A 16,810-nucleotide genomic window follows, 5' to 3' on the forward strand; every position below is an offset into this window, starting at 1 on the left:
GTTATACTAAGATTATACGTGGTAATTTTTCGAGTAGTCATCGACGGGACTAAATTAGTATTAAAACCATTCTCCCGCCCCAACACCTCCCCCAATGAGTTGGGGTAAGGGAGAGGGACGGGTAGGAGAGGGGAAGGAGTTTAGTACAAATAAATAAACAAATTTCTTTCCTGCACTTAACTTAGAAGATTGAGGTAAACACTTTGACATTGTAGTTCTGGACATTCAATTTGACTCATTGAACAAGATTTTTTTAATTATTTTTCGCGCTTAATATCTGCTTTTGAATTTTGTGTTATACAGTGACGAGATTAGTTTTCTTATTTTTGCGAAAAGTAATTTTCGCAAATATGTACTGCGTAACCTTATCGCAAAAAAAAATCAACTCACTGTATTTGATAAACATAAAGTTTAAAACGTGCATGTCATTAGAAATGAATACTCTCTTTTATTACACGGAGTAAAAGAACAGTAAAAATTTCTGAGAAAATTCTCATAAAGATTTCATTTTGCTTTTCGGGTATTGCAAATTTTGCTAATTGCGCCTAATGCGCATTAACTAATCTCGGAAATAAATTCGTGTTAGGTGACGAACTTTTTTTATAAATTTCGAAAGTTTTGTTCAGCAAAACATTGGCAATTTTGTTGTTATCCTAAATTCGGGTATTGCAAACATACCGTATTTACTCGAATGAGCGCTCCTCTTTTTAGTAAAAATGTTACACAAGCGCTCATCCAGGAAAAGGCTTGTTCGACTTACATCACCTTATGTATGATATGATTAACGAGCCATGTGTAAACTAATTCTTGTGCTTAATTTAAATTAAACTAAGCAAGTTTATCGTCTTTTTAACCATCGATAAAGATATAAGGGAAAATGTATACATTAAAGTTTGACACATTTTTCAAAATATGTATTAAAGATACGTTAAAACTTCGTTATAGCAAAACCAACTAAAATGGAGTGCGGCTCTTCCATCAAAACTATAGGATCACAATTGTGGAAAAGATTTTTAGACCATAAATTTGAAATGAATATTAGTATAGGACGTTTTAAAAGGGTTTGGAGAAACTCATCCTTGAAACTGACAATGACGTAACTCGATTTTTTAAACATACCTTAGGCGGACCACAAACGGACCTAGACTTTAAAATAGAAAGAAGTTCGAGATATAGAGTAGTCGATATATAGAGATTTCATTGTAGTTCGATTTTAAATTTTTATGTTTTTAACAAAATATATGAACTATATTATCGTAGCTTAATGATAAGATGATTTGCGTATTCTACTTGGTCTGGCCAATGTATTTTTAACTTTTAGTAGCATTTTACTTGTATTCTTATTTTAACGGTGAAATAAATCATATCACTAATTTTTTATAGTTGCACGAAATACCAAATGGGATATATTTGTACCGACTTTGTTCTGATCGCCCGTGTGTAGCAACCAATCACGACGCCTGATTCTTTTGACAAACTAATCCGAGATTCCTGCGGCCTCGACATGCAAAGGAACAGGTAGAGTTAAAGACAGGTAAAGACTTTTTTGTTTTTGGAAGTGGTGGTGTGTTCAATGCTAGGTTTGTACGTCTCTGTTTGACCTTCTCATCTTCTAAATGGTTTTAAATTGTTGTGACATTCATTTTCTGTATGTTTTCACATGTTAAGGTAAGTATATTGTCACGTTTTTTAGCCACGTACGAATCTTAAACGACCAATTTAAAGATTTTGGCTAGCTAGCCTTGCTTATTCCTATTCTTTTAAAGATTTATTCAGTTTAGTATATTTTTAATTATTTGTTCAGGATTCTGATTGTATAGCTAGCTCTTTAGCTACGTAGCTAAAGAGCTAGCTATACTATACTGACTAAAAATTAAAGTAGCCAAACAGAGATTGGCTACAACTGAATTCTTAATAATTCTTTTGTTAAATGCAGTTAGGTAGCTACAACTTTCATTACTGTCATAAAAACGTATTTTGCAAAATAAAATTGCTGAGTATTATATTAACTAGACAGGGTAACCACGGACTGTTTCCTGTATTCAACAAAGTGTTTTGGAAAATTGCATTATGCCTATACTCATGTGCGACACGGTGTACCTGTATTAAAAGTGCTTAGCTTAGTGTTAACGACGGACTGTTTTCTGTGTTCTTATTTATATTGAAGTTCTGATAAAGTTTTTTTAAAAAGGGTATTACGCCTATACGCATGTGTGACATGGTTTACCTGTACTAAGTCTTCAGCCCGGTGTCACGTTTAATTTTTAAACGTGACACCGGGCACGATTTTGCAAAATAATTCAGTTGAAGAAACAATATAATGTTGTGTGTGCTTTACTCGATTTACGAAAACTGCATTTCCCGGCCTTTATTATGCTCTCGAAAGATCGTTTCGACGTAGGTTCCCCGGCTATTGTTTTTATATTTAGCTTTTGTTTCATGTCATAGTTCGATTTTCAGGATAAATTCTTATGCCCCCTTTATCAAGGGAAAAAAGTTGGGGAAAAGTGACAAAATTTTTTGCAAGTGACTTAACAACCTCGTCCCCAGGGCATCTTGTATCTTTTCTGACCCCGGGACGGCGATACGAACATGTTCGTATCGCCGTCCCGGGGTCAGAAGAGATACAAGATGCCCTGGGGACGAGGTTGGTAACTTAATATTTCCCCGATCAAAATTTACCCCGCTTATCTTTTCCCCGATTAGTACTTTTACCCGATTTTTTATACCCGACTAAGAATTTACCCCAACCTCTTTTTCTAAGCTTTTCCTAAACTTTTTTAGTGGTTCGCTTAAGTCAAACAAAACGAATGGTCTCTCAGTTCTTTTCAATTCGAGAAGCAAGGAATGGGTTGTCAATATGATAAACTTTGTTAGCTTCGACAGGAACTTTGTCATCATGGTTTCGTTTACAGCAACTGTGGCTCTAGAACTTTCAAGGGACTACCACGTATTCAAAAATACGTCCTGGACAAATGCAAGAGTTTGAAAAAAAGTTAAAGTGGAGATGGAAACCAATAGTTGAAAAAAAATCAGGAGGAGGATGACAGTAACACAGACGCTGACTTTACAATTAGTGCAAAAAACGTCATAATTGTTTGGACTAGATTATTGTACCTGTTCTCGTAGTTGTTTTTGTATGATAAACATGCATAGATAAATAAAAGAAAAAATTAATTTAAAAAATCCAAAATTAGTCGCGAAAAAGTGACTTATTCTTCAAAAGTGACTTAACTTTCCCGACTAAATTTTAACCCGAAGAAAAATCTTCCCTCGATTTTCTTTTCCCGATAAGGTACCTGGCAATATTTGTGCTTATGTTATCATTATGGCATCTGGAAAGTGGGACTATTAAAAACTTCTATTTGAGCTGCTGAGCTCGTAGGTAAAATGAACGGTAACCGGCGTCATTGTAGGCTAAGCAATTAACACTTTAGTCTTTGCCAAGATTAGACCTGTGATTTTACGCACTGAAAGCAAACGATCTACCACAAGGCTGCCAGTTAGTCACAAAAATACAATGACACATATAAATTTGAGGCGACAAAAGATTTCTCTTAGTCGGTTTAGGGTACTTTAAGACTATTGTAAAGGAATTTACCATAAAAATAATTTCGTAATAACTATACTTCAGAGTCTCGAGATATGGGCATTATAGGGCAGGGTGATAAGACTTTTTGAAGAGAGTAATAGATTTTGACTGAATATCAAAGAAATAGGTACAATTTTTGTACCCTGAGCATATGGTAAATAATTCAAACCAAATGAACTGGTCCTTATCTTTTTAGGCCAAACTTTGATTAAGCTCGACCTGGCAATTTTTAAGAAAAGGGTCTATGTATTGTAGACTACCACTAAAATTATTGCGACTTTTCGAAGAATGTCTGTCCAACACAAACATGTGACCCATGCAAGAATCCGTTAAAATGCTTTGGCAACAATAATTTAAACAGGTACTCAAAATTTGCTATTTGACAAAATAAAGTAACCAAAAACTGTTTTCGGCTTAGCTTGGAATAAAAACACAGGCTATTGTGCCAAACATAATTGGCACAATGTGCTGTCGTTTTTCAAAACTGTTCACCCACACTACCTGTAAACTGCTAGCTAGTTATGTTAAGCTAGTCATATTTGTTATAGAGCATTAAAAGCACACGTTGCCAGGCTTTTCGTTTACCGGTAATGATACTATAAATTTATGGTGTGGAAAGGGCGCGTGTTGGCACAGAACGTAACCTGTTGCAACTTGTGGGTAGGCTCGCACACACTCTGAATGGATTATAATATAAATTAGCCAGCCTGTAAACATATCCACAGGTTTGACCATCGTACATATTCAGGTCGATAGATTTTCGCACGTCGTACATATCTCCAACATTTATTCGTTCATCATTGTTCGCCTTTATAAAGTAATGAAATTACTCTGCGCGGGGTGCAAGATAAGACGACTTACAGAAAACGTGTCTATTTATAAATTCAAATGTATGTAGTCATTAATAATAAGTTCTTAAATGGTATAAATACGCGTGAAAAAGAATACGAGAAGGGAAACTCCTAAGTTTTCTTAGTCAACTCCAACATATACAACCAACCAATGTAGATTTTCACGAAGTGGTAAAAAGTACACTAATAGATATAGATTAATTCTGTAAAAAAATGGTTGAGAAAATCGACGAGAAAGAAATTACAAAGAAATAATGCATATTGCAACAAATTGTAAAAAAATAAGCATGTAAAAGTTTACTCTTCGCCACCTTCAGATAACCCAACAGTCTTCATGCTTAGGTTCCATAGTCTCAACGCGTGGTCTTTATTTTCGCATTTAGCTGGCACGCTGCTCAACTTGCTGTCAGCAAAATACTTCCCACTTAGTTTTTCGATTCCTTCTTCTAAAACGCAATACAGTGTGGTTTCCGCACCTTGTTCCGGTGTCTTCATAAAAAGTTTTTTAATTGGCCACATCACTACCTTTGAGATGCTCCATTGGTTACGATAAAGAGGTGTATCAACCACTCCTGGGTGGACGGCATAGGCTGTCACATTGGTTTCGGCTAATCTTCGGGCAAGCTCAACAGTGAATAACATGTTGGCCAACTTACTTTGTGCATACGCAGAGTAAGACCAATATGATCCCTTTGAAAAATGAATATCGTCAAATCTCAACTTGCCAGCCTTACCAGCCATAGAGCTTACATTAACTATACGGGCACAATCTGCTTTCTTCACTAAATCCAGCAGCCGAAGGGTTAACAGGAAGTGACCAAAATGATTGATTCCTATGTGACTTTCGAACCCGTCGACTGTCAGCGTAAAAGGCAAGGACATTACACCTGCATTGTTGATAAGGTAGTCTATTTTCTCTACACTGCTGACAATTTCGTCGGCAAATTCGTTGACCGATGCCAGTGAGCCCAAATCCAACCTTTTCACCTCAACATTTTCATTACAACTTTCTTTTATAATAGACTCTTGCGCTGTTTTAGCTGTTTCCAAATTTCGACAAGCCATGATAATTCGCATGCCTTTCTTAGCCAATTCTAAAGCAGTAACCTTTCCAATGCCAGCATTGGCTCCTAAAATCACATAATATACACATTATATCTTATCTGGAAAGAAAGAAAAAAAATTTAAAAACACCTCCTTGATTTAACGTTTATTTCCTCACAAAATCTGAACTAAAACAATTATTCGTTTTTGCAACGTCATCCTCGAATTTTTTGTTCAATAATGAAATGTATGAACAGGTCGATGGTGTTGCCATGGGCTCGCCGCTGGCACCTATTTTAGCGAATCTTTTCATGGGCGTTAATCAAATGATTATTGTGAGCAAAACTTTTCACTGACGTCAGCATTTTTTAAAATATGCATAATCCTTTCCACCAATTGGTGTTAAACAGGGTTTGAATTAGCACTTTGCAAATCGAAATGCCTTCTTTGCAAATCATTTTATGAAAAAAGTGCAAAAATTGCAAATTCAATTTTTGTCATTAATCATTTGTATCACCTATATTTATGATAATTGCTAAAACAAAATAGCTATTAACAAGAGAACAAAGGATAAGTCAGATACAGTGCTCTTTTATTATCATTATTATTATTATCAGTCGTCATTACACAGGTTGACTACTTCAGAAAATTTACAATTTATAATTTACAATTATCAATATAGGACCTGTTAGAACACAGCTGCAAAGAGGTTTTTTTTCTCTACAGTCAGCATATTTCTATGTACAAACTAACCTTACATTTCCCTGACAAAATCACAAAAACTTCAAAAACTCGTGGGATCTAATTGAAAGCAATTTCAGGAAAATCTCAAAGTCCTGGTGCGTAAATAGCTAGGTGGTGGCAGCAAAAAGTATTAACCATTTGAACTATATAATAACATTAAATCCAGTAGAGAATTTTAAATAAAAGCACTTGTATTTATAAAAGATTCTAATGTTTACAAAATTATGCTAAACATGTTATTTTGGACTTCTCTGTCCAAATTTTCAACTTGTCTTGCTTCTTTGACACTTCTTTTAAATAAAATGTAAACGTGTGATCAAATTTACTATGGATTTTTTCTGATCCGTTGTTACTTTTTTAATCAAAACTCTTAACAATGAAGCTGAAAAAAAGTTATCTTACCAGTTATAAGAGCAACCTTTCCATTGTATGTTGCCATTCTATTTTTTTGTATTTGTGGACCTGTAGATAGAAAGCCATGACAAAATAAAAATACAACTATAAATTGACTTTCGGGGTGTCACACATACCGTAATGATCCGAACAAGCGCCCTGAGCACTTATTAAATTTTTGGATTTTTTGCATGGGTGCTTAATCGAGGGGGGGGGGGTGCTTAAAAAAAGCAGGGCGCTTATAAATTTTTCCTAATTTTGTACAAACTAAAGACAACAGTAATTTTCAATTTTTTTTTTTTGAAAACTAAAAGTAAACAAAAGATGTAACAAAATGAAGTTTAGTCTTTTTAGGTTTGTCAATATAAGAAAGTAAAATTTCAAATAAGCGTCCAGTTTGTCAAGGTAGTTTTCCATTCAGCGATCCCTTTTATCAGGTGAGTGCTTTTTCGAGGGGGCACCTAATAAGTGCTGGGCCTTATTGAACTTTGAGGAAATGACCTGGGCACTTATTCGAGGGGGGGGGGCTTAAAAAATGCTGGGCACTTAATCGGATCATTACGGTAGTCTTTTCTCTGACATTAACATTAATATTAAGCTAATTCTTTGACCAGCTTCCTCTCTTTAGTGCCACTACCAAATTTACGACTAAATAAAATTTCCATTTTGCCCCTGAAATGAGACTTCATGTAAAGGCATCCTCAGACTTATAGTTTCCATTAGATGATTTACTATCGCAGCATTTTGTTCCATTTAAAATGTGTTGTTTCAGCATAAGGCTATCAGATAGCTATCACTGCATGTTGAGTAAAGTTGATTTGAGTAAACAAATTGTTACACTTCAAAATGCTTGGATTTCAACTAATATGTTCAACTCATTTCCACTCATGTTCAACTGATTTCATTTTTAACTGAAAGACACAAACCCTAAAGTGAAATTATTTTGCAGGATGTTGGTTTCTGATTCAAGAGAAAAACTTCCAAGATACTGGGTAAAGACCTGGTAGAAGTAATATATGGTGGGCCAACATATTAACCAATAGAGCTTTTACGAGTAAAGCCTCTTTTTTCATCCTATGTGAAGAAATATAAGACCATATTTAGCAAAGCAGACTACCAGACTCAAGTTGCTGTTTCCCTGTCATATTTAGCTGATGAGGGTAGAATAAGAAAGGTATCAAAATCAGTTAAAAGTTCATACTTCGCCCGTTTTGATTCCCAGTTTACTCCTTCATAATCACTTTAATTTTATCATTTGTCCAATTAAATTCACATGCTTTCCTGCTTTTCTTTTTACCTTCTTGACTTGCCATTTTATTACTTTATATGCTTTGCAAAAAGAAATCAAACATAAAAATCTTTAAATCATCGAGATTTATTTTTCATTTGGTACTCAAACATGCGTTTTTGACGACAGTATCCATGGTTGGTAACATTACCGATACTCATCATCATAGTGCACATACTAATAGAAGACATCTAAAGGAAACAGCACTTACCGTATTAAAACAAATTAATAGAAACTATTTCTATTAAACTTAAATATTGTATTGATTTTTAAGATTTGCTTGGCTTTTTTGATAAAAATGCCAAGAACGTCCCAGTTACCCCTGAGTTATTTCTTTTTTCCTGATCTTTCATAGATAAGCCCAACTTAAAACAAAAAAATGTATATATAGGATCAGGTGCTTTTGAAGAATGGTTACAGAGTTATTGAGGTTCAAATTCTTTCTTTATGACATTAACCAGTCTATTCCAAAATGGATTCGAAGACCCAGGTTTGGGAAACTTACCCAATTTTGTCCCAGGTTGTCCCTAGTTACCCACTTGGTAAAGAATGACTGACATCACCACCCTGTTTTCAGGTTATTAGGGCTCGTGTATTGCAATGGCTTCCTTAATTTAAATTTAAACTGTTGACGTGACGTTTAATTTGTCATAACATTTGATACATACTTTTTTCGGTGACATCACAGGAAAATGAGCACATCAACTCTGCCTGTCACAGACGGACGGAGACAGTCTTTGTATTATTATAGAAATTTACAGAAAAAAAATATACACATCAACAAACATAATATGTAGACATTTTTAAATGTTTACATTACCCCAGTAATCTTTTCAGACTCTAACAACTGCATGGCAGGTGGAAAGATGTTGGAGCTTGCTAAAGAAAGGTCTTTCTCAGCCCAACTTTTTCTATGGAAACTTAGACTCTAGACTTTAAACTGCTATTAAGGGGAGATGGATAATTTTAGATTGGCATATACTCGTATAAAGTCATAACGATACCTGTGTGAAGAAACAGAGCAAAAAGGGACCTCCCTTCACCTAGAGTCCGCATCTTTTTGCCTGCAATGCAATTGCTAAAAAGCCGGATGATCGCTCCTATGTCTGGCGTGTTCACAATGAACAAATTCTTATGCTGCTTACTGAAATATTTCCTTTTTTTGTATTTATGTCTCCCCGTGCAAAAGAGAAAAAATGTGAAAGTTTTCCTTCATAAATGTAATGTGTCACCATAACATTTTAGTACAAAACCAACTAAAAGTACTTCAAATTTAAAATAGTACAGACCTTTTTTAGCTAAGAAACATAAAACAAATAAAAAAATAAGCAAAAAACAGCTATAAAAAGTTTTTTCCTCCTACTACCTAACCAGAGATCCCATGCTCCAATCAATGGATGATTTCTGTTGCGCCATATTTGTTTACTGTGATGTTCGTGGTATGTGCTTCTTTAAAGGAAAAAATTATTGCGCAAGACAATATTGCGGAAGAAAAAATTGCGGAAATTAAAAATTGCGAATTTGGCCAAAATTCGCAATCTTTTTTCCCGCATTTTCTAGCCCAGGAGTGGCAATTCGCAATCTAATTTTGTCGATTTCTAATAAACAGATTTCTGTCGTTGTTTCGCTAATGAAGGTCCGCAATTTCTTGACAAAATATCACATTCGCAATGATTTAAAAAAGCCCGGGGGAAGAGTGGACCAGTTATCTTGAACTTGTCATTCGGTCGTCTACCGGTTATTTTATTACACGAACCAGTTAATAATGGCGTACCACGCAATCATTTAGTAGCTTGAAACTAACTGCTAGCTACCGAACTATTATCATCACCACTGATACAATGCCTTATTGTGATGGATCTAGCTACAACTTGTCTTTTCTTTAGTGTAATACAGTAAAAAACCAAGAGGGGCTAGATAGATAGATGTGCATATTGGGTCGAACGAGGGATACCCCCTCTGTCGACCCAATTAGGGCCCGCACTCTACTAGACAATTCCCGCCAACATCCAACGGCCCACAACAGTGTGGCATCTCCCCAAATTCCCTCACTTGGCTTGGGTAACCATTAACTTTTTCAGAAACTCCAGCTTTACACAATCTACTTTATTGTTGCTATTTTTTAATATTTTATTCTCTTCGTGGTGCCGTAGATTAGTGGTTATACAGTCAGGGAAATCCTCTTAATTAAGCTGTACAGCTTAATTTGGATGTCAGCTTAATTAGGATGTATCATACAGCTTAATTAGGTGACATACATCTAAATTAGGAGGTAGAAAAAGTTTTTCCCCGATTTCTCGAAAAATGTAAATTTTAGCAGAATCACCGCCGCAGCTCTTTCATCATCAGTTTGACCACTACATTATAAAAAAAAATGGTATCTCCAGCACCCCGGGTTCAAAAGATATGGATAAAGAATGTTAGAAATCGCGAGCCCGGCGTCAAATAACGCGCCGGTCATGTAGTTTCATTTTAACTTGTTCGAATTCATAATGGCAGCAACCTGAAAAAAACCGCGTATCGCATCCTAGTTAGGATGCACGTCACGTGATACAGCCTATTTAAGCGGACATTTTTAAAACTTCAAATTTAGCGGATCTCCGGGGTGTTACGAAAAAACTAATGTATTGGAGATGTTTATATGCACGTAAATATTGGATTTTATTAAGTTAGATAGATGCTAAAATTCAGTTAAATGTGTGTTTTCGACGATCAAAGTTTTGTACATCTTAATTAAGCTGTAGAACGCCTAATTAGACTGTATGATACATCCTAATTAAGCTGACATCCAAATTAAGCTGTACAGCTTAATTAAGAGGATTTCCCTGACTGTTATAGCTCTCGTACTATGTGCGGGAGACTGGGGTTCGATTCCTCTTGACGGCGATTCAACATGGGCGAATGTGAATGTTACCATAGCCCCGGGTTAACCCAAGCCATGTGAGGGAAATTGGGAAGATGGCACACTGTGTGGGCCGTTGGATGTTGCCAGGAGTTGTCTAGTAGAGCGCGGGCTCTAATTGGGTCTGCGTAGCTCAAAATGAGCATTAAATACTCTAGGACTCTCCATCTACGCCATGGCCCCTCCTGGAAATAATAGACAGGGTATATCCCTCGATATTTGTGAGGCTAGCCATGTAAAATATGCACATCTATCTAAAGATTACCTTTGATTTTTCTGTAGTGACTTTAAAAAAATCATCATGATTACAGATAACCAGCTTGCTGTTTTTGCGAATTTTCTTGGTGTTACTTTGTTTCTTTTGGTTGTTGTATATCATTATGTTGCGGTGAATAGTCCAAAAAAGAAGGAAGAATAGGTGGAAGAGTTGGTAAGTTTTGTTTTAAAGTATATAAATAAAAAAGTATAACAGGAAAGTATAATTTCTTGCGAAACAGGGATTTTTCGCAAATTGGAACAATAAATTGTGAACTTTTCGGAATTTGTCAAAATTTTATTCCATGAAAATTGTTTTCTTTAAACTTTGACGACGTAAGATGACATAAAGTTTTGAATTATGGCAGGAGGCTACCAGTGTCCTGTGGGCGTCAAAGGGTCATGGTAGTAAATCGAAATCCATCCAAAAAGTTTCCTAACAATGAATATAAAGGTTTGCATGGATTTTAAATTCCAAGTATTCCCATATATTAATGGTGTCAGTCATTTGATCGCAGAAAAAATAGATAAAAAATTTGTTCTTTTTATAAGATTAAAACTTTATTAGTTTTATTTTATTTGTATTATTATTTTTATTTTAGATGTGCAGAGAGAAGAAAAATTCTTTGTAAAACTTTTATGAAATGAAATAAATGTAACTAGTGATCATGTTGTTCATTTTTTAAATAAACTATAACTGTTGTACGGGTGTGAAAGAATTACAATTTTCAGAAGTATAGCAGAGAGATTGTAGATACCTTAGGTAACAGTAACATTAAAAAATATAATTTAAAAACGATTATATATTGGCATCATTTTAGATTTAACAGGGGTCAGATTCTCAGAAAAAAATTTATATATACAAACATACAAAATGGAAGCAGTTGTTCACAAAGCTGTGCATTGGTATAACATCAATTCTTTTATATAGTTTTATTGTTTTAGACAATGAAAACTTAAAAATCTTATAGGTAGAAGTTTTAACAGCCTACTTTACTCAATACAAAGTACTTAATCGACCTTAATAATCGCAATTCTTGCTGTTATTAATTTTGTATTTTATAAATTTTAGCAAAATACTTTGAAAAATCATAGCCCTATACATGTAGCCAATGGGAATGTGTACTTATTTTTTTATGTTTTAAGAACTTCAGGAATACTTTTTAGGTGTTAAAGCTTACCTTCATAAACAACTTTTCAAACTCTTTCATTTGAAATCAACTTGTCTTTTCACAATGGTATATCTGGACCTACTGTTTTGTTGTGTCGAATTGTTAGCAGATTTTCAAACAATAACAATAGTTACAAATAAGAATTCTACGTGTTAATATACAGAGGATGGTGGACAACAACTTATCCTTGGTGTTACATGGTATTGGTGAGATTGGTATGTATGTATACGGTACATGCGTATACAGTCAAACCTGCTATTATGACCACTTCTAAGCGACTTCCACCTGTGTTGAAGCACATTTGAGTCTAAGACCATTCTGTCTAATTATTCATTATTTTTCATTTCTCCTGACAAAATAACTAATTATTTTTGTCTTTTGTCTTGTTTTCTCAAAAAAAAGTCTGTTTTTTTCTCGGATCATAGTATTATATAATATCAGGAAATGATCAGCTAAAAATAAATATTAAAAAATGAATTAGACACTAGAAACAAAATGGAAATGTAGAAGTTCCTCTTCTACATTTCTATTTTGTTTAAAGTTTAAAGGTAAAGTTCAAGGTTTAAAAATGTCAAAGTACTTAAACACTCAGTTAAAATGTTTGGGGTTCACAATTTTCAACGTCCCTGCTTTTCTAGTAGTAAAGCATTTACAATAAAGTTTGCAAACTTAAGATTGTAACACTTGCACTATTTCAAACAAGATTCAGGCATTCTACAAGTTGTGGTGAAAAGTGAAAGATAAAAAAATGTAAAGATAGCCACGATGGAGGCTGGCTGTCTCAAAGAAGTGAAAATGCTACCACCTGCCCAAGACAAGACAACCATTTCTTAAGTTGACCGTATGTATACAAGTTTGATTGCATATGATTTTTATTGATTTGTTTGTGATGTGGTATGGAATGTCATGTGTTTAATTTTTTTTCATCCTGTTATAAAAAAATAGATATGATGAATTAATGCTTGTAAATCTCATTTTGTATTTAGGAAGAAAGACCAGTGCCAAAGCCTAGTAAAAATGGTGTGTATGTATACATGTAACAATTTGTTATCTAAATACATGCAGAGTCAGCCTTTTTATTTCATGTCAGCACTTGGTATTTGCTGAGGCAAATATTGAAGCATGAAAAAATGTTTTTGACTTGAACTTACAAAAGTATTTCTCTTGTTTCTTCAATCGCAAAACAAAATGTAAACTGCTGAAATGAAACACAAGTTTGCTAATGTGAAGCAGGCAAATAACATCATGGCGGCAATCTCTGACATCAAATAAATTGAATTAGAAAAGCTGCTCATGAAAGCTTACCCACAAAATTTAATTTTAAACAGATTTGCAAATGTTCCAAAATTATTAATTTATAACTCAAAATTTAGGTGGCTACAACATGCATAGCACATTCTTGGTGTGTTTTTATTCTTGTGCATTTAAATCTAAATATCTAAACATTTGTGAGTACATTCCATTGACTGTCCCAAAAAGCAAGACTTACTTTAAATGTTAAAATGCAAATATCTTCAGAAGTCAGAATAAATAAGAAGTCTTAAAATTTAAAAAGACTTATTAAACAACAGCTCTGCAACAAAATAGGTTTGACATCATTTCCCACATGAAAAATGCCTAGAATATAAAGTTCATAAGTATTCTTGTGTTTTAATTTGAAGATATTTAAGCTGAACAAACAAATCCTTACTGACATAACTTCCATGTTAAGTTATATGTAATAAGAATTATTTGATTTGATTTTGCTAAGAGAAGGTTTTCAAAAATAAAGAATTTATCCAGGGATATACTTTCGTGAATATATTCTGTCTTAATGAGTATTTAGTCAATAAATCATCTAAAAAATCTATTTAAAAAATCAATTACCCTATTGTTGTTGTTTTTGTTTCAGAGAGAATATCATATTTACATGCCATCTTTAAACTTAAAGATTCAAGAAACTGGAGGATTTTCGTATTGTCAATTTAAATACTTGTCAGTTTTAGCATTATTTTTTACTTGTAGAAGTTTTGTTGAAAATGCATTCTGTTGGCATTTGTGGATCTGATGTGCATTTCTTAAAAAGATGGCAGAATTGGTGATTTTGTTGGTTCTTGGTCATGAGTCTAGTGGAACTGTTGTTGAGGTTGGAGAAGGTGTCACTCATTTAGTAAAAGGTAAAATGATAAAAATGTTGGTGTTGTGTCATGCACATTTCTTCTGCACTTTTGGTTATGATCACTCGATCAACTGCACACCTTTCTGAATTAGGTGTTGATATGACAGGAAACGTTTGGAAAAGTAGGGAACAAATTTTTTGTGAAACCTTGTGTGGAACTTATTGTTTGCAGATTTAGCCTAAATGCACAATATAAAGTTCACAAACATTTTAATTTTAGTCATCTGTAAAAATTTATAACATAAAATCTTTCAATTTCCTGTAGTTCCTAAAGTATTGCATTCTTCGTTGCTCATTTAGAAACATATACTTTATTTGTAAAAGCTCTGGTAAGCAAATATATATTCTTAGGTTGTACATAAATTAGTGCTACCTAAATCACTGGATTTACAGCATCTACAAAAATTATTAAGGCAAATTTCAGGAAAATGTATTTATTTACCAGTATATCCTGTAAATTAAAGCATTCTTAAACAACTAATTTGCAAAAATTTACTTGTCCCAGACCTCCTAATGTTTTGCTTGGACACTTTTGAAAAATTTAAGTTGTTGTATAATGAAAGTGAACATATAGCTTAATTTAGGTGTATAATATAACAGGCTTGTTATTTTGGAATCTGTTCTGTTTAGCCTACAATTTTTAGTTCATATGTACCAATTTAGGTAACCTTTTTATTATTCTCCTGGCATTTACTTTCTTATTGAACTTTTTTAGGTGATAGAGTTGCTATAGAACCAGGAGTTGGATGTTATGTTTGCAATTTTTGCAAATCAGGTCGTTATAATTTGTGCCCAAAAACTGTCTTCTGTGCTACACCTCCCGATGATGGTTCACTAAGTCGGTTTTATGTTCATGCTGCAGATTTTTGTTACAAGTAAGTGGAGACTAAATATTTTATGAACTGATTTCAGGTTTTGTTTAGAAGAAATGATATTGCATTGGAATTAGTAGCATCTGGCAAAGTTGATGTGAAACAACTGATTACTCATGGTTTAAACTGGAACAATCTCACAATGCTTTCTACATCAAGAAAGGACATTGCTGTAAAGGTTATGATTTCGTGTGAAAGGTCATAATTAATCTAATTTAAATAAAAAAGGCGATAATGGTGAACATACTTGTGGCTTTGCGTCTACATCAATACATGATTACAACAGACAGTCAATTTCTGTTTGATATTGCACCTTCACTTGCATCTTTTTTATCAAGATGTTTTAAATTATTTTCTTGTTCATATCTGTGTATCTGTTTATTACTAGTCGTTAGCCCGTGGAAAAATCCACGGGTTCGCTCGTTCTTTTTATACTGCATTGCGAGCGTCTCGCTACCTGCGCAGGTAAGCCACCATTTTGCGTGACAGACGGACGGACGGACAGACGTATACGGGTGTAATATAGATATTATATTATATTATATTATATAATAGCTGCTTTTCCAGATATGTTTAAAACAGTCTACCATCCTGATAGGGAAGAAGCTCGTTATATTATAGTGTGGTTATTTACTAGTGTTCCTTGAAATAGGTGGAATAATCAAAGAATTGATTGAATTTGCTTAAATGTTACATTCTGCAAAAAAATAACTGGAATTCATATGAAAGAGTTTGAAAAAGTGTTTTTTATTTTTTTATTATTTTGGAAAAATCTTGATCGGTTTAAACATTTTTGACTTAAAAGTTTTTATAGTTATGCTCATTAATGCTTGACGTAATGTATTGGGAATAAATGAGGTGCTTTTTTAAGGGTTTAACAAGATAGTGGTGATATAAATATGTTTTTGCTTATCCAGTTTAATATTTTATACATTTACCATGAATAATATTATTCAGTCAAGTCACCCTGACTATCATTCTCAATGCCATAATTTCACATAATTAGCTAAACTTTCGAGTTCCAGGAGCCGATAAAGATTTTACCAAAAGGTAAAAACATGCATAGACAACTTTTAAAGCTCTTACCAACGTGTTTATTCACTAAAGGCAAGCTTTAAGCGTATACTCCCTGTTTTTGTGCTCTCTTAAAATTCCTCCTTTAGAAATACTGCCGATTGATACTTTGCTGACACTACACTGACACTAATAAATTTTTTTCTAGTGTCCCTGATGTCTTTAGTCTTTTCTTTTGAGCTTAGCTACACTGTATTCTCTGTTGTTTATTTATATTTTTAAAAACAAACTATACCTATGTAATTAAGTATATTTTTACAGTGAATTTATAGAATCTCAATATATTTAATTTTAACCTAATGATATATTAATTGCTTTGATTTTATTATTTTTAATTTTTAATTTTATTTTAAATTCTGTGACCAACTCTGTTATTTCTTTTTCCAACTTCAAGGTGTATGGTTTAATAAGGAATTCTAATTTGATTTATTAGACCGCATGTTGTTGTTTCTTTTACTTGATTTC

At 33.7% G+C, this 16,810-nt stretch overlaps 2 protein-coding genes across 3 annotated transcripts; one reads left to right on the forward strand and one right to left on the reverse strand.

Annotated features, from left to right (window-relative positions):
- Nucleotides 1-4,546: 4,546 nt before the first annotated feature.
- On the reverse strand, nt 4,547-6,693 carry LOC130645260 (retinol dehydrogenase 12-like). The gene is made up of 2 exons (XM_057451188.1): nt 6,634-6,693; nt 4,547-5,573 (listed from the first exon to the last, which is right to left on the reverse strand). The coding sequence occupies exons 1-2, from the start codon at nt 6,668-6,670 to the stop codon at nt 4,741-4,743; spliced, it is 870 nt and encodes a 289-aa protein (XP_057307171.1). The 5' UTR covers nt 6,671-6,693; the 3' UTR covers nt 4,547-4,740.
- Nucleotides 6,694-11,671: 4,978 nt separating this feature from the next.
- LOC130645262 (sorbitol dehydrogenase-like) lies at nt 11,672-16,779 on the forward strand. 2 transcript variants are annotated; one of them, XM_057451191.1, is made up of 4 exons: nt 11,672-13,082; nt 13,228-13,261; nt 14,246-14,397; nt 15,115-16,779. In XM_057451191.1, exons 3-4 carry the CDS (start codon nt 14,307-14,309, stop codon nt 15,276-15,278), a joined length of 255 nt encoding a protein of 84 aa, XP_057307174.1. In that variant the 5' UTR covers nt 11,672-13,082; nt 13,228-13,261; nt 14,246-14,306; the 3' UTR covers nt 15,279-16,779. The 2 variants fall into 2 exon arrangements, with proteins under 2 accessions (XP_057307174.1, XP_057307173.1); XM_057451190.1 differs by having other exon boundaries at nt 11,672-13,261.
- Nucleotides 16,780-16,810: the final 31 nt, after the last annotated feature.

This window comes from Hydractinia symbiolongicarpus, chromosome 5, assembly GCF_029227915.1.
Source record: "Hydractinia symbiolongicarpus strain clone_291-10 chromosome 5, HSymV2.1, whole genome shotgun sequence".
NCBI lineage: Eukaryota > Metazoa > Cnidaria > Hydrozoa > Anthoathecata > Hydractiniidae > Hydractinia > Hydractinia symbiolongicarpus.